Source organism: Oncorhynchus keta, unplaced genomic scaffold (genome assembly GCF_023373465.1).
Source record: "Oncorhynchus keta strain PuntledgeMale-10-30-2019 unplaced genomic scaffold, Oket_V2 Un_scaffold_17472_pilon_pilon, whole genome shotgun sequence".
Taxonomy (NCBI): Eukaryota; Metazoa; Chordata; class Actinopteri; order Salmoniformes; family Salmonidae; genus Oncorhynchus; species Oncorhynchus keta.
In genome coordinates, this window is record NW_026290823.1 from 270,217 (window position 1) to 292,600 (window position 22,384).

At 48.0% G+C, this 22,384-nt stretch overlaps 1 protein-coding gene and 1 long non-coding RNA gene across 2 annotated transcripts in view; both read right to left on the bottom strand.

Moving 5' to 3' along the window:
* Nucleotides 1-17,021, bottom strand: part of LOC127906069 (aryl hydrocarbon receptor-like) — a 39,404-nt gene extending 22,383 nt beyond the window's left edge. The window contains 4 exon segments of the mRNA XM_052514405.1: nt 6,472-6,563; nt 15,898-15,981; nt 15,984-16,081; nt 16,496-17,021. Of these exon segments, the coding sequence (XP_052370365.1) occupies nt 6,472-6,563; nt 15,898-15,981; nt 15,984-16,081; nt 16,496-16,533 (312 nt within the window). The 5' untranslated portion in view covers nt 16,534-17,021.
* On the bottom strand, nt 5,170-6,415 carry LOC127927702 (uncharacterized). The gene is made up of 3 exons (XR_008128691.1): nt 6,121-6,415; nt 5,619-5,871; nt 5,170-5,216 (listed from the first exon to the last, which is right to left on the bottom strand). It is a non-coding gene; the product is annotated as an uncharacterized LOC127927702 (long non-coding RNA).
* Nucleotides 17,022-22,384: the final 5,363 nt, after the last annotated feature.

Below are 22,384 nucleotides of genomic sequence, written 5' to 3' on the forward strand. Positions count from 1 at the left end.
GTTCAGTGTTAGCTAGCTACATAGCTGTCTTTGTTTCCAAGATAATTGTGTAGTTTAGTGTGTGTAGCCTTGGAGTGATTATCTTAATTCACTGAGGTTCGCTAGCCAGCTATTGTCGTTCTTTTAACTCAACGTAACGTAAACAACACTGCTAGCTAGCCAGCTAGCCCCCCGAATAGCAGCACTGTAGAAATTATTACACTCAACGGAACGACTTGATTAGTGTAGTGTCAACAACGCAGCTACTGCCAGCTAGCCTACTTTAGCAGTACTGTATCATTTTAATCATTTTAGTCAATAAGATTCTTGCTACGTAAGCCTAACTTTCTGAACATTCGAGACGTGTAGTCCGCTTGTCATTCCAATTTCCTTGCATTAGCGTAGCCTTTTTCTGTAGCCTGTCAACTATGTGTCTGTCTATCCCTGTTCTCTCCTCTCTGCACAGACCATACAAACGCTCCACACCGCGTGCCGCGACCACCTAACCTGGTGGTCCCAGCGCGTACGACCCACGTGGAGTTCCAGGTCTCCGGTAGCCTCTGGAACTGCCAATCTGCGGGCCAACAAGGCAGAGTTCATCTCAGCCTATGCCTCCCTCCAGTCCCTTGACTTCTTGGCACTGACGGAAACATGGATCACCACAGATAACACTGCTACTCCTACTGCTCTCTCCTCGTCCGCCCACGTGTTCTCGCACACCCGAGAGCTTCTGGTCAGCGGGGTGGTGGCACCGGGATCCTCATCTCTCCCAAGTGGTCTTTCTCTCTTTCTCCCCTTACCCATCTGTCTATTGCCTCCTTTGAATTCCATGCTGTCACAGTTACCAGCCCTTTCAAGCTTAACATCCTTATCATTTATCGCCCTCCAGGTTCCCTTGGAGAGTTCATCAATGAGCTTGATGCCTTGATAAGCTCCTTTCCTGAGGACGGCTCACCTCTCACAGTTCTGGGCGACTTTAACCTCCCCACGTCTACCTTTGACTCATTCCTCTCTGCCTCCTTCTTTCCCTCCTCTCCTCTTTTGACCTCACCCTCTCACCTTCCCCCTACTCACAAGGCAGGCAATACGCTTGACCTCATCTTTACTAGATGCTGTTCTTCCACTAACCTCATTGCAACTCCTCCAAGTCTCCGACCACTACCTTGTATCCTTTTCCCTCTCGCTCTCATCCAACACTTCCCACACTGCCCCTACTCGGATGGTATCGCGCCGTCCCAACCTTCGCTCTCTCTCCCCACTACTCTCTCCTCTTCCATCCTATCTTCTCTTCCCTCTGCTCAAACTTTCTCCAACCTATCTCCTGATTCTGCCTCCTCAACCCTCCTCTCCTCCCTTACTGCATCCTTTGACTCCCTATGTCCCCTATCCTCCAGGCCGGCTCGGTCCTCCCCTCCCGCTCCGTGGCTCGACGACTCATTGCGAGCTCACAGAACAGGGCTCCGGGCAGCCGAGCGGAAATGGAGGAAAACTCGCCTCCCTGCGGACCTGGCATCCTTTCACTCCCTCCTCTCTACATTTTCCTCCTCTGTCTCTGCTGCTAAAGCCACTTTCTACCATTCTAAGTTCCAAGCATCTGCCTCTAACCCTAGGAAGCTCTTTGCCACCTTCTCCTCCCTCCTGAATCCTTCCCCCCTCCCTCCTCCCTCTCTGCAGATGACTTCGTCAACCATTTTGAAAAGAAGGTCGATGACATCCGATCCTCGTTTGCTAAGTCAAACGACACCGCTGGTTCTGCTCACACTGCCCTACCCTATGCTCTGACCTCTTTCTCCCTCTCTCTCCAGATGAAATCTCGCGTCTTGTGACGGCCGGCCGCCCAACAACCTGCCCGCTTGACCCTATCCCCTCCTCTCTTCTCCAGACCATTTCGGAGACCTTCTCCCTTACCTCACCTCGCTCATCAACTCATCCCTGACCGCTGGCTACGTCCCTCCCGTCTTCAAGAGAGCGAGAGTTGCACCCCTTCTGAAAAAACCTACACTCGATCCCTCCGATGTCAACAACTACAGACCAGTATCCCTTCTCTCTTTTCTCTCCAAAACTCTTGAGCGTGCCGTCCTTGGCCAGCTCTACCGCTATCTCTCTCAGAATGACCTTCTTGATCCAAATCAGTCAGGTTTCAGACTAGTCATTCAACTGAGACTGCTCTTCTCTGTATCACGGAGCGCTCCGCACTGCTAAAGCTAACTCTCTCTCCTCTGCTCTCATCCTTCTAGACCTATCGGCTGCCTTCGATACTGTGAACCATCAGATCCTCCTCTCCACCCTCTCCGAGTTGGGCATCTCCGGCGCGGCCCACGCTAGTTGCGTCCTACCTGACAGGTCGCTCCTACCAGGTGGCGTGGCGAGAATCTGTCTCCTCACCACGCGCTCTCACCACTGGTGTCCCCCAGGGCTCTGTTCTAGGCCCTCTCTTATTCTCGCTATACACCAAGTCACTTGGCTCTGTCATAACCTCACATGGTCTCTCCTATCATTGCTATGCAGACGACACACAATTAATCTTCTCCTTTCCCCCTTCTGATGACCAGGTGGCGAATCGCATCTCTGCATGTCTGGCAGACATATCAGTGTGGATGACGGATCACCACCTCAAGCTGAACCTCAGCAAGACGGAGCTCCTCTTCCTCCCGGGGAAGGACTGCCCGTTCCATGATCTCGCCATCACGGTTGACAACTCCATTGTGTCCTCCTCCCAGAGCGCTAAGAACCTTGGCGTGATCCTGGACAACACCCTGACGTTCTCAACTAACATCAAGGCGGTGTCCCGTTCCTGTAGGTTCATGCTCTACAACATCCGCAGAGTACGACCCTGCCTCACACAGGAAGCGGCGCAGGTCCTAATCCAGGCACTTGTCATCTCCCGTCTTGATTACTGCAACTCGCTGTTGGCTGGGCTCCCTGCCTGTGCCATTAAACCCCTACAACTCATCCAGAACGCCGCAGCCCGTCTGGTGTTCAACCTTCCCAAGTTCTCTCACGTCACCCCGCTCCTCCGCTCTCTCCACTGGCTTCCAGTTGAAGCTCGCATCCGCTACAAGACCATGGTGCTCGCCTACGGGCTGTGAGGGGGAACGGCACCTCAGTACCTCCAGGCTCTGATCAGGCCCTACACCCAAACAAGGGCACTGCGTTCATCCACCTCTGGCCTGCTCGCCTCCCTACCACTGAGGAAGTACAGTTCCCGCTCAGCCCAGTCAAAACTGTTCGCTGCTCTGGCCCCCAATGGTGGAACAAACTCCCTCACGACGCCAGGACAGCGGAGTCAATCACCACCTTCCGGAGACACCTGAAACCCCACCTCTTCAAGGAATACCTAGGATAGGGTAAGTAAGGGTAGGTAATCCTTCTCCCCCCCAACAAGATTTAGATGCAAGTGGCTGTTCCACTGGTTGTCATAAGGTGTATGCACCAATTTGTAAGTCGCTCTGGATAAGAGCGTCTGCTAAATGACTTAAATGTAAATGTAAATGTAAAGTGTGGTATATCAAGAAGCAGATTAAACAGCATCATTACACAGGTGTACCTTCTGCTGGGGACAATAAAAGTCCACTTTAAAAATGTGCAGTTTTGTCACACAACACAATACCACAGATGTGTCAAGTTTTGAGGGAGCGTGTAATTGGCCTGCTGACTGCAGGAATGTCCACTTGAGCTGTTTCCAGATCATTAAATGTTCATTTCTCTACCATAAGCTGCCTGCAACGTCGTTTTAGAGAATTTGGCAGTAAGTCCCACCCACTTGGACGATCCCAGGCCCACCCACGGCTCCACACCTGTCCAGTCATGTGAAATCCATAGATTAGGGCCTAATGAATTTATTTCAGTTGACTTATTTCCTTATATGAACTGTAACTCGGTAAAATCTTTGAAATTTTTGCCTTTATATGTGTTTAGTATACATGTTTACACACATCTAGACTACATGTGGTCATATGAAGTAGGTCTACAGCTATAAACAGCAAACAGCCAAATGTGAAATGTCAAAGGAACTGAAAGCCCTATAGAGTTTTGTGTCCCAAATGGCACCCTATTCCCTATGTATTGCAATACATTTGGTCAAAAAGTATGACTCAATAATCAATGCTTTCTGGGAACGTTCTAAAGACTAAAGTTATGGGCGGAGTTAGAATGTTGGCTGTCAGAAGAATAACAATGTAAATGTATTTTAATCCGTCTGTCTGCATATTTCAAACATGGCATATGAGGGTGCAGTGAGATAACCGATGAGTTCTCACACTGCATCCTCGCCATTCATCTTGAAAAAACACATGCTTAAAAGCAGTAAAATCAACCAATCCTCTGTTAACACAATGGAAAGGTCAGATTCTTTATTATCTAAATGTTGAAAGTGTGTAGGCGACTCAGAGAAACAAAATGATGCAGTTTGAGGCCATGTGGCGGACAGTGATGCTGGAGATGGGGGTGTGTGGGTTTCTCTCGGCAGGTGTGTTATAGTCAATGTTTGTGTGATGTTGTCGTTTGTATGGGTATGTCTTGTATTGTTTGAAAAAATAAAATCAACATTTTAAAAAATTGTTAGGGAATAGGGTGCATTTGGTCAAAAGTAATGCACTATACAGGGAATAGGGTTCCATTTGGGAAGCAGGCATTGTGTTTGTATCTACCCTATTCCATGTAGTCAGTTCAAAGATCAGACAGTTCAAGGATCAGACACGCAACAGTATATGATTAACTCTGTAATTATTTGGACAGGAAAAGCTAACATGCCACATGGCCCTGCATGGTGTGGTTCAACTGCAGTTCATCTCAGCTTAAACCAATCACTTTCCAATGTAAATAATCAGGACCTGATCAGGGATCAGGTCCGTCCTGTTAATGTAAGCTTACTCATTAAGATCTGAAAAAGGACAAACTGATCCTAGATCAGCACTCCTACTCTGAGACGACAAAAATATGTGCTGCTTTTAATATCGGTTTCTCCTTTGTTGTGTTTTATTAGGGTATGTATTGGCTGGTGCAATCAAATGTACCCTGTGTGGGATTAATAAAGTACTTACCTTATCATGAATTCAGGCTCTTTGTGGGATTAATAGAGCTATTATTTTATCATGAATACAGGCTCTGGAGTGCTATGGTAACAGACAGGGTGGCTACTGAATAGACCCCACTAACCTGTAGTAACAGACAGGGTGGCTACTGAATAGACCCCCACTAACCTGTAGTAACAGGCTACTGAATAGACCCCCACTAACCTGTAGTAACAGGCTACTGAATAGACCCCACTAACCTGTAGTAACAGACAGGGTGGCTACTGAATAGACCCCACTAACCTGTAGTAACAGACAGGGTGGCTACTGAATAGACCCCCACTAACCTGTAGTAACAGACAGGGTGGCTACTGAATAGACGCCACTAACCTGTAGTAACAGACAGGGTGGCTACTGAATAGACCCCACTAACCTGTAGTAACAGGCTACTGAATAGACCCCCACTAACCTGTAGTAACAGACAGGGTGGCTACTGAATAGACCCCCACTAACCTGTAGTAACAGGCTACTGAATAGACCCCCACTAACCTGTAGTAACAGGCTACTGAATAGACCCCACTAACCTGTAGTAACAGACAGGGTGGCTACTGAATAGACCCCACTAACCTGTAGTAACAGGCTACTGAATAGACCCCACTAACCTGTAGTAACAGACAGGGTGGCTACTGAATAGACCCCACTAACCTGTAGTAACAGGCTACTGAATAGACCCCACTAACCTGTAGTAACAGGCTACTGAATAGACCCCACTAACCTGTAGTAACAGGCTACTGAATAGACCCCACTAACCTGTAGTAACAGGCTACTGAATAGACCCCACTAACCTGTAGTAACAGGCTACTGAATAGACCCCACTAACCTGTAGTAACAGGCTACTGAATAGACCCCCACTAACCTGTAGTAACAGGCTACTGAATAGACCCCACTAGCCTGTAGTAACAGGCTACTGAATAGACCCCACTAACCTGTAGTAACAGGCTACTGAATAGACCCCACTAACCTGTAGTAACAGGCTACTGAATAGACCCCCACTAACCTGTAGTAACAGGCTACTGAATAGACCCCCACTAACCTGTAGTAACAGGCTACTGAATAGACCCCCACTAACCTGTAGTAACAGGCTACTGAATAGACCCCACTAACCTGTAGTAACAGGCTACTGAATAGACCCCACTAACCTGTAGTAACAGGCTACTGAATAGACCCCACTAACCTGTAGTAACAGGCTACTGAATAGACCCCACTAACCTGTAGTAACAGGCTACTGAATAGACCCCACTAACCTGTAGTAACAGGCTACTGAATAGACCCCACTAACCTGTAGTAACAGGCTACTGAATAGACCCCACTAACCTGTAGTAACAGGCTACTGAATAGACCCCACTAACCTGTAGTAACAGGCTACTGAATAGACCCCCACTAACCTGTAGTAACAGGCTACTGAATAGACCCCACTAACCTGTAGTAACAGCTCTCCCTCTGGAACGTGAAGTTCTTTCTTCTTCAGAACATTACTCTCTGGGCGCTGGGAGGCTGTGGATTGTAGGGTCACTGCAACACAATACAATAAAAGAATCAAGAAATCAAGATTAAGGTTGCTGTCCCATAGAGGATTTCCATCACACTGAAGGAATGCAGAGGAACCCGTTAGAGTGCATCACTACAGACAGAGACCCATTCACAATAATGTGAGATAGACCTAATGTGCACACCGCTAATGGTACTAGTTGTTCCTGTGGAAGAGAATTTCATGGGCATATTAAATCAACCAAAAATGTTATTCTATTTGTGTGTACTGTGGTAGCCATATAGGCTAGACAACGGCAAATCATCTTCAGATAGATGGTGCAGTGTGATGCCTTATGTTTCAGTGTGATTAAGAGAACAGACCCTAACTGTGCTGGTCGGGCCCTATAGCCTAGCTACAGTAGGAGAGTTGTGCCAGTAGAACGTGGATAGGGAACTCAAAGTCCTCAGGGGCCAGAGTGGTGTCACACTTTCTCCCCGTCTAGCAAACACAGCTGATTAAACTAATTACATTTTAAATTGATGATCATGATTAGTTGATTATTGGAGTCAGGTGTGTTAGCTAAGGCTGGAGTAAATGTGTGACACCAATCAGGCCCCCAAGGACTTGCCCATCCCCGCAGTAGAATGACGTCCTCTCAGGCAGTCCCATCCCCGCAGTAGAATGACGTCCTCTCAGGCAGTCCCATCCCCGCAGCAGAATGACGTCCTCTCAGGCAGTCCCATCCCCGCAGTAGAATGACGTCCTCTCAGGCAGTCCCATCCCCGCAGCAGAATGACATCCTCTCAGGCAGTCCCATCCCCGCAGTAGAATGACGTCCTCTCAGGCAGTCCCATCCCCGCAGCAGAATGACGTCCTCTCAGGCAGTCCCATCCCCGCAGTAGAATGACGTCCTCTCAGGCAGTCCCATCCCCGCAGTAGAATGACGTCCTCTCAGGCAGTCCCATCCCCGCAGTAGAATGACATCCTCTCAGGCAGTCCCATCCCGCAGCAGAATGGCGCCCTCTCAGGCAGTCCCATCCCCGCAGCAGAATGACGTCCTCTCAGGCAGTCCCATCCCCGCAGTAGAATGCGTCCTCTCAGGCAGTCCCATCCCCGCAGTAGAATGGCGTCCTCTCAGGCAGTCCCATCCCCGCAGTAGAATGACGTCCTCTCAGGCAGTCCCATCCCGCAATAGAATGACGTCCTCTCAGGCAGTCCCATCCCCGCAGTAGAATGCGTCCTCTCAGGCAGTCCCATCCCGGCAGTAGAATGACATCCTCTCAGGCAGTCCCATCCCCGCAGCAGAATGACATCCTCTCAGGCAGTCCCATCCCGCAGCAGAATGACGTCCTCTCAGGCAGTCCCATCCCCGCAGTAGAATGACATCCTCTCAGGCAGTCCCATCCCCGCAGTAGAATGGCGTCCTCTCAGGCAGTCCCATCCCCCGCAGTAGAATGACGTCCTCTCAGGCAGTCCCATCCCGCAGTAGAATGACATCCTCTCAGGCAGTCCCATCCCCGCAGTAGAATGACATCCTCTCAGGCAGTCCCATCCCCGCAGCAGAATGGCGTCCTCTCAGGCAGTCCCATCCCCGCAGCAGAATGGCGTCCTCTCAGGCAGTCCCATCCCCGCAGCAGAATGGCGTCCTCTCAGGCAGTCCCATCCCCGCAGTAGAATGACGTCCTCTCAGGCAGTCCCATCGCCGCAGTAGAATGATACCTCTCAGGCAGTCCCATCCCCGCAGTAGAATGACGTCCTCTCAGGCAGTCCCATCCCCGCAGTAGAATGACATCCTCTCAGGCAGTCCCATCCCCGCAGTAGAATGACGTCCTCTCAGGCAGTCCCATCCCCGCAGCAGAATGACGTCCTCTCAGGCAGTCCCATCCCCGCAGTAGAATGACGTCCTCTCAGGCAGTCCCATCCCCGCAGTAGAATGACGTCCTCTCAGGCAGTCCCATCCCCGCAGTAGAATGACGTCCTCTCAGGCAGTCCCATCCCCGCAGTAGAATGACGTCCTCTCAGGCAGTCCCATCCCCGCAGTAGAATGACGTCCTCTCAGGCAGTCCCATCCCCGCAGCAGAATGACGTCCTCTCAGGCAGTCCCATCCCCGCAGTAGAATGACATCCTCTCAGGCAGTCCCATCCCCGCAGTAGAATGACGTCCTCTCAGGCAGTCCCATCCCCGCAGTAGAATGACGTCCTCTCAGGCAGTCCCATCCCCGCAGTAGAATGACGTCCTCTCAGGCAGTCCCATCCCCGCAGTAGAATGACGTCCTCTCAGGCAGTCCCATCCCCGCAGTAGAATGACGTCCTCTCAGGCAGTCCCATCCCCGCAGTAGAATGACGTCCTCTCAGGCAGTCCCATCCCCGCAGTAGAATGACGTCCTCTCAGGCAGTCCCATCCCCGCAGTAGAATGACATCCTCTCAGGCAGTCCCATCCCCGCAGCAGAATGACGTCCTCTGAGGCAGTCCCATCCCGCAGCAGAATGACGCCCTCTGGAGGCAGTCCCATCCCGCAGTAGAATGGCGTCCTCTCAGGCAGTCCCATCCCCGCAGCAGAATGACGTCCTCTCAGGCAGTCCCATCCCGCAGCAGAATGACGTCCTCTCAGGCAGTCCCATCCCGCAGCAGAATGACGTCCTCTCAGGCAGTCCCATCCCCGCAGCAGAATGACGTCCTCTCAGGCAGTCCCCATCCCCTCTCAGGCAGTCCCATCCCCGCAGCAGAATGACGTCCTCTCAGGCAGTCCCATCCCCGCAGCAGAATGACGTCCTCTCAGGCAGTCCATCCCCGCAGCAGAATGGCGCGTCCTCTCAGGCAGTCCCATCCCGCAGTAGAATGACGTCCTCTCAGGCAGTCCCATCCCCGCAGTAGAATGACGTCCTCTCAGGCAGTCCCATCCCCGCAGTAGAATGACGTCCTCTCAGGCAGTCCCATCCCCGCAGTAGAATGACGTCCTCTCAGGCAGTCCCATCCCCGCAGTAGAATGACGTCCTCTCAGGCAGTCCCATCCCCGCAGTAGAATGACGTCCTCTCAGGCAGTCCCATCCCCGCAGTAGAATGACGTCCTCTCAGGCAGTCCCATCCCCGCAGTAGAATGACGTCCTCTCAGGCAGTCCCATCCCCGCAGTAGAATGACGTCCTCTCAGGCAGTCCCATCCCGCAGTAGAATGGCGTCCTCTCAGGCAGTCCCATCGCCGCAGTAGAATGATACCTCTCAGGCAGTCCCATCCCCGCAGCAGAATGGCGTCCTCTCAGGCAGTCCCATCCCCGCAGTAGAATGACATTTTTCTCAGGCAGTCCCATCCCCGCAGTAGAATGACGTCCTCTCAGGCAGTCCCATCCCCGCAGTAGAATGACGTCCTCTCAGGCAGTCCCATCCCGCAGTAGAATGACGTCCTCTCAGGCAGTCCCATCCCCGCAGCAGAATGACGTCCTCTCAGGCAGTCCCATCCCGAGTAGAATGACATCCTCTCAGGCAGTCCCATCCCCGCAGTAGAATGACGTCCTCTCAGGCAGTCCCATCCCCGCAGTAGAATGACGTCCTCTCAGGCAGTCCCATCCCCGCAGTAGAATGACATCCTCTCAGGCAGTCCCATTCCCGCAGTAGAATGACGTCCTCTCAGGCAGTCCCATCCCGCAGTAGAATGACGTCCTCTCAGGCAGTCCCATCCCGCAGTAGAATGACATCCTCTCAGGCAGTCCCATCCCCGCAGTAGAATGACATCCTCTCAGGCAGTCCCATCCCGCAGCAGAATGACGTCCTCTGAGGCAGTCCCATCCCGCAGCAGAATGGCGTCCTCTGAGGCAGTCCCATCCCCGCAGCAGAATGAGCGTCCTCTCAGGCAGTCCCATCCCCGCAGTAGAATGGCGTCCTCTCAGGCAGTCCCATCCCCGCAGTAGAATGGCGTCCTCTCAGGCAGTCCCATCCCGCAGTAGAATGACGTCCTCTCAGGCAGTCCCATCCCGCAGTAGAATGGCGTCCTCTCAGGCAGTCCCATCCCCGCAGTAGAATGACGTCCTCTCAGGCAGTCCCATCCCCGCAGTAGAATGACGTCCTCTCAGGCAGTCCCATCCCCGCAGTAGAATGACGTCCTCTCAGGCAGTCCCATCCCCGCAGTAGAATGACATCCTCTCAGGCAGTCCCATCCCCCGCAGAATGACGTCCTCTCAGGCAGTCCCATCCCGCAGTAGAATGACGTCCTCTCAGGCAGTCCCATCGCCGCAGTAGAATGACGTCCTCTCAGGCAGTCCCATCCCCGCAGCAGAATGTGACGTCCTCTCAGGCAGTCCCATCCCGCAGTAGAATGACATCCTCTCAGGCAGTCCCATCCCCGCAGTAGAATGACATCCTCTCAGGCAGTCCCATCCCCGCAGCAGAATGACGTCCCTCTCAGGCAGTCCATCCCCGCAGCAGAATGACGCCCTCTCAGGCAGTCCCATCCCCGCAGCAGAATGACGTCCTCTCAGGCAGTCCCATCCCGCAGCAGAATGACGTCCTCTCAGGCAGTCCCATCCCCGCAGCAGAATGACGTCCTCTCAGGCAGTCCCATCCCCGCCCAGTAGAATGACATCCTCTCAGGCAGTCCCATCCCCGCAGTAGAATGACGTCCTCTCAGGCAGTCTCATCCCCGCAGTAGAATGACGTCCTCTCAGGCAGTCCCATCCCCGCAGTAGAATGACGTCCTCTCAGGCAGTCCCATCCCCGCAGTAGAATGACGTCCTCTCAGGCAGTCCATCCCGCAGCAGAATGACGTCCTCTCAGGCAGTCCCATCCCCGCAGTAGAATGACGTCCTCTCAGGCAGTCCCATCTCCGCAGTAGAATGACGTCCTCTCAGGCAGTCCCATCTCCGCAGTAGAATGACGTCCTCTCAGGCAGTCCCATCTCCGCAGTAGAATGACGTCCTCTCAGGCAGTCCCATCCCCGCAGCATAATGACGTCCTCTCAGGCAGTCCCATCCCGCAGCAGAATGACATCCTCTCAGGCAGTCCCATCCCCGCAGTAGAATGACATCCTCTCAGGCAGTCCCATCCCCGCAGTAGAATGACGTCCTCTCAGGCAGTCCCATCCCCGCAGTAGAATGACATCCTCTCAGGCAGTCCCATCCCCGCAGTAGAATGACATCCTCTCAGGCAGTCCCATCCCCGCAGTAGAATGACGTCCTCTCAGGCAGTCCCATCCCCGCAGTAGAATGACATCCTCTCAGGCAGTCCCATCCCCGCAGTAGAATGACATCCTCTCAGGCAGTCCCATCCCCGCAGTAGAATGACGTCCTCTCAGGCAGTCCCATCCCCGCAGTAGAATGACATCCTCTCAGGCAGTCCCATCCCCGCAGTAGAATGACGTCCTCTCAGGCAGTCCCATCCCCGCAGTAGAATGACATCCTCTCAGGCAGTCCCATCCCCGCAGTAGAATAACTCAGGAAGTCTGCAACCACAATTATTTTCCCCCCTTTATTCATACAGCTAAGTCATTTAAGAATGTTTTCTTATTTACAATGACGACCTGTCCACAATCTTGATTGTATTCTCATACGATGGCCAAAATAATCCCCCTCCACCTCTGGTTCACATCAACCTACACACCCATCCCCTTATCAGAGCCGAGTCAACACTTCTCACTCATCTAAACAACTGTTCCTAGGCCCGTCATTGAAAATAAGAATTTGTTCTTAACTGACTTGCCTAGTTAAATAAAGGTAAAAATTCTATCAGCAGACAGCACTCTGACTGATGTGTAGCTACTGTTCTCCATCATTCTATCAGCAGACAGCACTCTGACTGATGTGTAGCTACTGTTCTCCATCATTCTATCAGCAGACAGCACTCTGACTGATGTGTAGCTACTGTTCTCCATCATTCTATCAGCAGACAGCACTCTGACTGATGTGTAGCTACTGTTCTCCGTCATTCTATCAGCAGACAGCACTGACTGATGTGTAGCTACTGTTCTCCATAATGTACAATAATGTGACTGGATCAACTGTTCTGGGGAACTACAGTGAGCTTCATAATGTACAATAATGTGACTGTCTCAACTGTTCTGGGGAACTACAGTGAGCTTCATAATGTACAATAATGTGACTGTCTCAGCTGTTCTGGGGAACTACAGTGAGCTTCATAATGTACAATAATGTGACTGGATCAACTGTTCTGGGGAACTACAGTGAGCTTCATAATGTACAATAATGTGACTGGTTCAACTGTTCTGGGGAACTACAGTGAGCTTCATAATGTACAATAATGTGACTGTCTCAACTGTTCTGGGGAACTACAGTGAGCTTCATAATGTACAATAATGTGACTGGATCAACTGTTCTGGGGAACTACAGTGAGCTTCATAATGTACAATAATGTGACTGGATCAACTGTTCTGGGGAACTACAGTGAGCTTCATAATGTACAATAATGTGACTGGATCAACTGTTCTGGGGAACTACAGTGAGCTTCATAATGTACAATAATGTGACTGGATCAACTGTTCTGGGGAACTACAGTGAGCTTCATAATGTACAATAATGTGACTGGCTCAACTGTTCTGGGGAACTACAGTGAGCTTCATAATGTACAATAATGTGACTGGCTCAACTGTTCTGGGGAACTACAGTGAGCTTCATAATGTACAATAATGTGACTGGTTCAACTGTTCTGGGGAACTACAGTGAGCTTCATAATGTACAATAATGTGACTGTCTCAACTGTTCTGGGGAACTACAGTGAGCTTCATAATGTACAATAATGTGACTGGTTCAACTGTTCTGGGGGAACTACAGTGAGCTTCATAATGTACAATAATGTGACTGGTTCAACTGTTCTGGGAACTACAGTGAGCTTCATAATGTACAATAATGTGACAGGTGAAATGAAGAACACAATCTGCTTCATCTCCTAAGGTATTGCACACGTTGACTGCAGGCATTTAATAAAAACATTTGCTACAAATATTAAAATGTATTGAAACACTTCAAATAAATAGTTTAATCTGTATTGTCGGTATAGAAAAAGCATCCCATTTCCAAATACCCCGTATACAGCACCTAAAGACTCTCAGACCATGGGAAACAAGACTCTCAGACCATGGGAAACAAGACTCTCAGGCCATGGGAAACAAGACTCTCAGGCCATGGGAAACAAGACTCTCAGGCCATGGGAAACAAGACTCTCAGGCCACGGGAAACAAGACTCTCAGGCCACGGGAAACAAGACTCTCGGGCCATGGGAAACAAGACTCTCAGGCCATGGGAAACAAGACTCTCAGGCCATGGGAAACAAGACTCTCAGGCCACGGGAAACAAGACTCTCGGGCCATGGGAAACAAGACTCTCAGGCCATGGGAAACAAGACTCTCAGGCCATGGGAAACAAGACTCTCAGGCCATGGGAAACAAGACTCTCAGGCCATGGGAAACAAGACTCTCAGGCCATGGGAAAAAAGACTCTCAGACCATGGGAAACAAGACTCTCAGACCATGGGAAACAAGACTCTCAGGCCATGGGAAACAAGACTCTCAGGCCATGGGAAACAAGACTCTCAGGCCATGGGAAACAAGACTCTCAGACCATGGGAAACAAGACTCTCAGACCATGGGAAACAAGACTCTCAGGCCATGGGGAAACAAGACTCTCAGGCCATGGGAAACAAGACTCTCAGGCCATGGGAAACAAGACTCTCAGGCCATGGGAAACAAGACTCTCAGGCCATGGGAAACAAGACTCTCAGGCCATGGGAAACAAGACTCTCAGGCCATGGGAAACAAGACTCTCAGGCCATGGGAAACAAGACTCTCAGGCCATGGGAAACAAGACTCTCAGGCCATGGGAAACAAGACTCTCAGACCATGGGAAACAAGACTCTCAGGCCATGGGAAACAAGACTCTCAGGCCATGGGAAACAAGACTCTCAGGCCATGGGAAACAAGACTCTCAGGCCATGGGAAACAAGACTCTCAGGCCATGGGAAACAAGACTCTCAGGCCATGGGAAACAAGACTCTCAGGCCATGGGAAACAAGACTCTCAGGCCATGGGAAACAAGACTCTCAGGCCATGGGAAACAAGACTCTCAGGCCATGGGAAACAAGACTCTCAGGCCATGGGAAACAAGACTCTCAGGCCATGGGAAACAAGACTCTCAGGCCATGGGAAACAAGACTCTCAGGCCATGGGAAACAAGACTCTCAGACCATGGGAAACAAGACTCTCAGACCATGGGAAACAAGACTCTCAGACCATGGGAAACAAGACTCTCAGACCATGGGAAACAAGACTCTCAGACCATGGGAAACAAGACTCTCAGGCCATGGGAAACAAGACTCTCAGGCCATGGGAAACAAGACTCTCAGGCCATGGGAAACAAGACTCTCAGGCCATGGGAAACAAGACTCTCAGGCCATGGGAAACAAGACTCTCAGGCCATGGGAAACAAGACTCTCAGGCCATGGGAAACAAGACTCTCAGGCCATGGGAAACAAGACTCTCAGGCCATGGGAAACAAGACTCTCAGACCATGGGAAACAAGACTCTCAGGCCATGGGAAACAAGACTCTCAGGCCATGGGAAACAAGACTCTCAGGCCATGGGAAACAAGACTCTCAGGCCATGGGAAACAAGACTCTCAGGCCATGGGAAACAAGACTCTCAGGCCATGGGAAACAAGACTCTCAGGCCATGGGAAACAAGACTCTCAGGCCATGGGAAACAAGACACTCTGGTCTGATGAAACCAAGATTGAAATCTCTGGCCTGAATGCCAAGCGTCACGTCTGGAGGAAACCTGGCACCATCCCTACGGTGAAACATGGTGGTGGCAGCATCATGCTGTGGGGATGTTTTTCAGTGTCAGGGACTGGGAGACGAGTCAGGATCGAGGGAAAGATGAACGGAGCAAAGTATAGAGAGTTCCTTGATGAAAACCTGCTCTAGAGCGCTCAGGACCTCAGACTGGGGCGAAGGTTCACCTTCCAACAGGACAACGACCCTAAGCACACAGTCAAGACAACGCAGGAGTGGCTTCGGGACAAGTCTCTGAATGTCCTTGAGTGGCACAGCCAGAGTCCGGACTTGAACACGATCAAACATCTCTGGAAGGACTTGAAAATAGCTGTGCAGCGACACTACCCATCCAACCTGACAGAGCTTGAGAGAATCTATAGAGAAGAATGGGTGAAACTCCCCAAATATCGGTGTGCCAATCTTGTTAACCCACTGTTCCTAGGCCGTCATCATAAATAAGAATTTGTTCTTAACTGACTTGCCTAGTTAAATAAAAGTTTTAAAAATTTTAATAAATCTGACAGTAGTCAGATCCATAGCTATAATCTCTTAACATAATCCAACCTAAATATGGACAATAGGGTGTGTTATGATCATGCCTTACCATTGAAAAAGCTCTTGGCACGCAGGTAGCTGACACAAAGCCTGAGGATGGTCAGTTTGTCCAGCTTGGAGATGACATCCTGGGGTAAGGAAGCAGACTGGCCAGCCTGTCCAACTCCCCATTCAGGCGTTCCCGGTGCCTCTTGGAAGGGTTTGATTTGGCTCCTTCTGGAGGTGGCTTCACACTACGAGGAGGAGAATGTCTGCCATCAATGTCTCATATGATGATATTCCTCGGTCTTGTTATGTAGCCTAAATGGTAGATACTGTATGTTTACGAAAGTGTGAATGAATGCAACTCATGGAGTCCACAGAAAGAAATATCATAAAGTAGTATCATTGTCCAAGGTTGAAACATGCTTCTTTTTGTACCTCATTCAGACATACAAATCAGACTAGGGAGTCTGTCAGTCAACCCTATTCCATGAACATAATAACAGTACTACAATTGAACTGTCACTCACAAGGCATCCTAATTCTGCACACTGATGTGGCATACTTAACATGCACTAGACTAATAGTGACATAACTATGTCTACAACCCCTAACTAGCTGGCTATGCTGTTGTAGCGGCGATCAGTTACCTAACGTGACTGTACCTTCTCTGGGGCTTTTTCCTCTTGCGACTTGCATACATGTTGGTGCTATTTATTCCCAATGTGTACTATGGAATGCCAAGCGCACTAGAAAGACAGCAAGCTGACAGGACAGGGCACGCAGTCAAATCCCTGCTTCTGCTAGGCTAGTTAAATAACACGTATCATGTTAGCTAGCTGACAATCAAACCAAAACATGGTCGAGTAAGATGCATTTTCATGCATACTACAAAACGATATAGCCAGTTAAATGCATACCTGCATTATTAAGCGAAAAGAAAGAGATGTTTGCTACATATATTAATTAACAACCTAATTTAGCTAGAGAAAGTGGAAAAGTTCAAAGAAGAGAAAGATGATAAATTGCCAACACTGAGCCGTCAATGGATCGTGCGGTGCGAGCTTCCTTGCCAAACGCGGATAGACTATACATCAAATCGGAATATATTCGCCGAACATTAGCCACACGAGAATTTCATAGCTACAACAAACGTCATGCAAACTGCAGAAATTTGACATTTGTGGTCATTTCTTTCACACCCCTTTAGCTCCACCCACCGGATAGGCACACGCTTATCCCAGCCAATCGCAAAGTGACTACCAATTGCGTTGTTTACACCCTTCAAAGGTCTGAGTCTAGATGAGATGGGTGGGACGTCTTAAAAACCAATTGAACGTTCATTACTGTAGCTACTGCAATTGTAGAACACATGGGAGAGGCAGGGTTGAATAATTCAAGTAGATTTAATATGATGCATTGTATGAGGTCCCGTGTGGGTAAATTGGTAGAGCATGGTGTTTGCAACCCCAGGGTTGTGGGTTCGAGTTCCATGCACTCACTACTGTACATTTCTTTGCATAAGAGCTTCTGCTAAATTATGTATATGTATTTATCCTTATAGCAACTCTTAGATTTTTAAAACAGCCTTCTGTATTTTTGGGTCAGCAAAGCAAAATAGGTCATAGTTTGTGAACGTACTGCAGACGGACACCTCACCAGTTAAATGAAGAGCATTATTAGGAAGAAGTGTGTATACAGAAGCAGTCTTGGTGGAGGATGGGGATCTCTAATTCAGGGTAAATTACTTGGGAATTACTGTATTCAAATTACTTGTTATTTCAGGCTCTGATAGCAAAGCTCTTTATCTCCTAATCTGCCACATTACCTGGAATGCCGTTTACATTTTCCATTTGCTTTGAATAAAAGGGATTAGGGATTTTTCCATCTCAGATTCATCAAAAGTGATGTGTTCCTCCCGAAATGTCAACATTTGGAATGTAAATGGCATCCAAGCCTGACAGGATGGACAGCCATGAACACTTTCTGACACAGAGAAATCTACGTTGGACTCCACAACGCGCTGAAATGTCATATTTGACAGGATTAGATCAGACTACAGATTTGAGAATCGACAGAATATTGTATGTGTGCACCAAGATCCCATGACTTTAACCCAACTACAATATACATTTACCCAACTACCTAACACAATTGTGAAGTCATTTTTGGAGGAATTGACCTAACCCCCAAGTCAATTTGTATTCAGTATTCTATGTCAATGTACAGTATGTGGACACCCCATTCCATATTGGGAAAGCATGGTAAATACAGTACACCCCATTCCATATTGGGAAAGCATGGTAAATACAGTACACCACATTCCATATTGGGGAAGCATGGTAAATACAGTACACCGCATTCCATATTGGGAAAGCATGGTAAATACAGTACACCCCATTCCATATTGGGAAAGCATGGTAAATACAGTACACCACATTCCATATTGAGAAAGCATGGTAAATACAGTACACCACATTCCATATTGGGAAAGCATGGTAAATACAGTACACCACATTCCATATTGAGAAAGCATGGTAAATACAGTACACCCCATTCCATATTGGGAAAGCATGGTAAATACAGTACACCACATTCCATATTGGGAAAGCATGGTAAATACAGTACACCCCATTCCATATTGGGAAAGCATGGTAAATACAGTACACCCCATTCCATATTGGGAAAGCATGGTAAATACAGTGCACCCCATTCCATATTGGGAAAGCATGGTAAATACAGTACACCCCATTCCATATTGGGAAAGCATGGTAAATACAGTACACCCCATTCCATATTGGGAAAGCATGGTAAATACAGTACACCCCATTCCATATTGGGAAAGCATGGTAAATACAGTACACCCCATTCCATATTGGGAAAGCATGGTAAATACAGTACACCCCATTCCATATTGGGAAAGCATGGTAAATACAGTACACCCCATTCCATATTGGGAAAGCATGGTAAATACAGTACACCACATTTCATATTGGGAAAGCATGGTCACTACAGTACACCACATTCAGATCCCATGAATATCCCAGTCAAAGCTTGGGAGGATAATCCGTAAAATGCTGTTTATTTCAGGCTTTTAGACCGCTTTGGGGGAATTTGATAATCTGACAGTTGACATACTGAATGTGTTTGTCAGAGCGAATAAACATCAAAATATTTAGATATGTAATAGGTTTACTACTAGGCAAATCTCCATTCGTTTGCAAACATAGGGTTTCATGGTATCTGCGATGAATTCATTATATGATCTACTCCTGTGGCAAAGATACTGTACTGTACCCATCCTAGGCTTGTCTGTCCCTATAGTCATGTTTTGAATTGGCTATTCTTTTGGCCTTTGAAAATTACTAATGTTTTTGAATGCACAAATTTACAAACAAAAAATATTCTGCTTGTCTATTACATTGATCAACATGCAAAACATATTTAATCAAGTGGCATTCATTTCAAGTGGAGAAATGTAATTAATCAAGACTATACAGCAGATCATTCAGTGAATGTATTTGTATTCATTGAGTGAGGGGGTTTTATGGGGATTTTGAGGGATTTTAGGGGCTACACTCACAATCGCTAAAACCTAAATCCCTTGTGTTTACAATAGGATTTGGGAGGCTAAAAGCAAGTGGGTCAAGCCACATAAAAAGAAACACATGTGGGCTATATCCTGGAATATACAAATAGCTGTGGACATGCTTTAAATTGACAGAGTAAACGAGACATTGACATCAGTTTTGATGTCATGACGTCTCTCTGAAGTAAGTCAACTTCCTTCTTGACCCCGAGCTAAGCATTACAGTACTACTATATGTTTACGGTTGTGTATGTTGGACCGTTGTTGGGTATGACACTTACATACCAAACAATATTGTCTTTGAGATGGAGCTTAATAAAAGTGGTTATTTCATCTACAACAGAGCTTATTATGTTAGATGGTAGATGGTATATATTTCAACGTATTGTAGGTCTACACTTGCTATGTTATCAGTGAGAAGGGAACTTGTCTATAAGCTTGTTATGCAGCCCTGCTGTGCAGCATGGTGTTTTCCTCTGGGATCAGTCTCAGGGTTGGACGGGACAGCCAATTGTTCACTTAGATGTGACAGTTATCAAGCGAACAGTTGCGTTACTGATGGGTGATGGGGCGTGTTTAAACAGATCTACTGTTTCCCCCTGAGTCTAGCGTGGGAAATGAACAAGAAATTACAGCAAATGTACTATTGATAAAAACAAGGAAATCGCATCATGTATGATAGAGAAATCTCTCTCTCTCTCTCTCTCTCTCTCTCTCTCTCTCTCTCTCTCTCTCTCTCTCTCTCTCTCTCTCTCTCTCTCTCTCTCTCTCTCTCTCTCTCTCTCTCTCTCTCTCTCTCTCTCTCTCTCTCTCTCTCTCTCTCTCTCTCTCTCTCTCTCTCCCTCCCTCCCTCCCTCTCCCTCTCCTCTCTCTCTCTCTCTCTCTCCTCTCTCCTCTCTCCCTCTCTTTCTCTTTCTCTGAATGAAAATGTAAGTCAATGTCTTGAAGCCAGAGGTGCATGATGACTGATGGGATGTGTGCTCACAGAATAAACATTAACAAACACCATCACTGAGGACACTCTCAGAGCAAACATTAACAAACCATCACTGAGGACACTCTCAGAGCAAACATTAACAAACCATCACTGAGGACACTCTCAGAGCAAACATTAACAAACACCATCACTGAGGACACTCTCAGAGCAAACATTAACAAACACCATCACTGAGGACACTCTCAGAGCAAACATTAACAAACCATCACTGAGGACACTCTCAGAGCAAACATTAACAAACCATCACTGAGGACACTCTCAGAGCAAACATTAACAAACACCATCACTGAGGACACTCTCAGAGCAAACATTGACAAACACCATCACTGAGGACACTCTCAGAGCAAACATTAACAAACACCATCACTGAGGACACTCTCAGAGCAACCATTATCGAACACCATCACTGAGGACACTCTCAGGGCCTCGTTGCCAAAATATTGAAATATCCCTTTAACGTGATTTAACACCATTACTGAGAACACTTTCAGAGCAAACAACATTACTGAGGACACTCAGACATGTTGCCTCAAAACATTATTAAACAACATTACAGAGGACACTCAGACATGTTCCTCAAAACATTATCAAACAACATTACTGAGGACACTCAGACATGTTCCTCTCTCTCTCTCTCTCTCTCTCTCTCTCTCTCTCTCTCTCTCTCTCTCTCTCTCTCTCTCTCTCTCTCTCTCTCTCTCTCTCTCTCTCTCTCTCTCTCTCTCTCCTCTCTCTCTCTCCCTCCCTCCCTCTCCCTCTCTCTCTCTCTCTCTCTGTCTCTCCTCTCTCCTCTCTCCCTCTCTTTCTCTTTCTCTGAATGAAAATGTAAGTCAATGTCTTGAAGCCAGAGGTGCATGATGACTGATGGGATGTGTGCTCACAGAATAAACATTAACAAACACCATCACTGAGGACACTCTCAGAGCAAACATTAACAAACCATCACTGAGGACACTCTCAGAGCAAACATTAACAAACCATCACTGAGGACACTCTCAGAGCAAACATTAACAAACACCATCACTGAGGACACTCTCAGAGCAAACATTAACAAACACCATCACTGAGGACACTCTCAGAGCAAACATTAACAAACCATCACTGAGGACACTCTCAGAGCAAACATTAACAAACCATCACTGAGGACACTCTCAGAGCAAACATTAACAAACACCATCACTGAGGACACTCTCAGAGCAAACATTGACAAACACCATCACTGAGGACACTCTCAGAGCAAACATTAACAAACACCATCACTGAGGACACTCTCAGAGCAACCATTATCGAACACCATCACTGAGGACACTCTCAGGGCCTCGTTGCCAAAATATTGAAATATCCCTTTAACGTGATTTAACACCATTACTGAGAACACTTTCAGAGCAAACAACATTACTGAGGACACTCAGACATGTTGCCTCAAAACATTATTAAACAACATTACAGAGGACACTCAGACATGTTCCTCAAAACATTATCAAACAACATTACTGAGGACACTCAGACATGTTCCTCAAAACATTATCAAACAACATTACTGAGGACACTCAGACACGTTGCCTCAAAACATTATCAAACAACATTACTGAGGACACTCAGACACGTTGCCTCAAAACATTATCAAACAACATTACTGAGGACACTCAGACATGTTGCCTCAAAACATTATTAAACAATATTACAGAGGACACTCAGACATGTTCCTCAAAACATTATCAAACAACATTACTGAGGACACTCAGACACGTTGCCTCAAAACATTATCAAACAACATTACTGAGGACACTCAGACACGTTGCCTCAAAACATTATCAAACAACATTACTGAGGACACTCAGACATGTTCCTCAAAACATTATCAAACAACATTACTGAGGACACTCAGACATGTTCCTCAAAACATTATCAAACAACATTACTGAGGACACTCAGACACGTTGCCTCAAAACATTATCAAACAACATT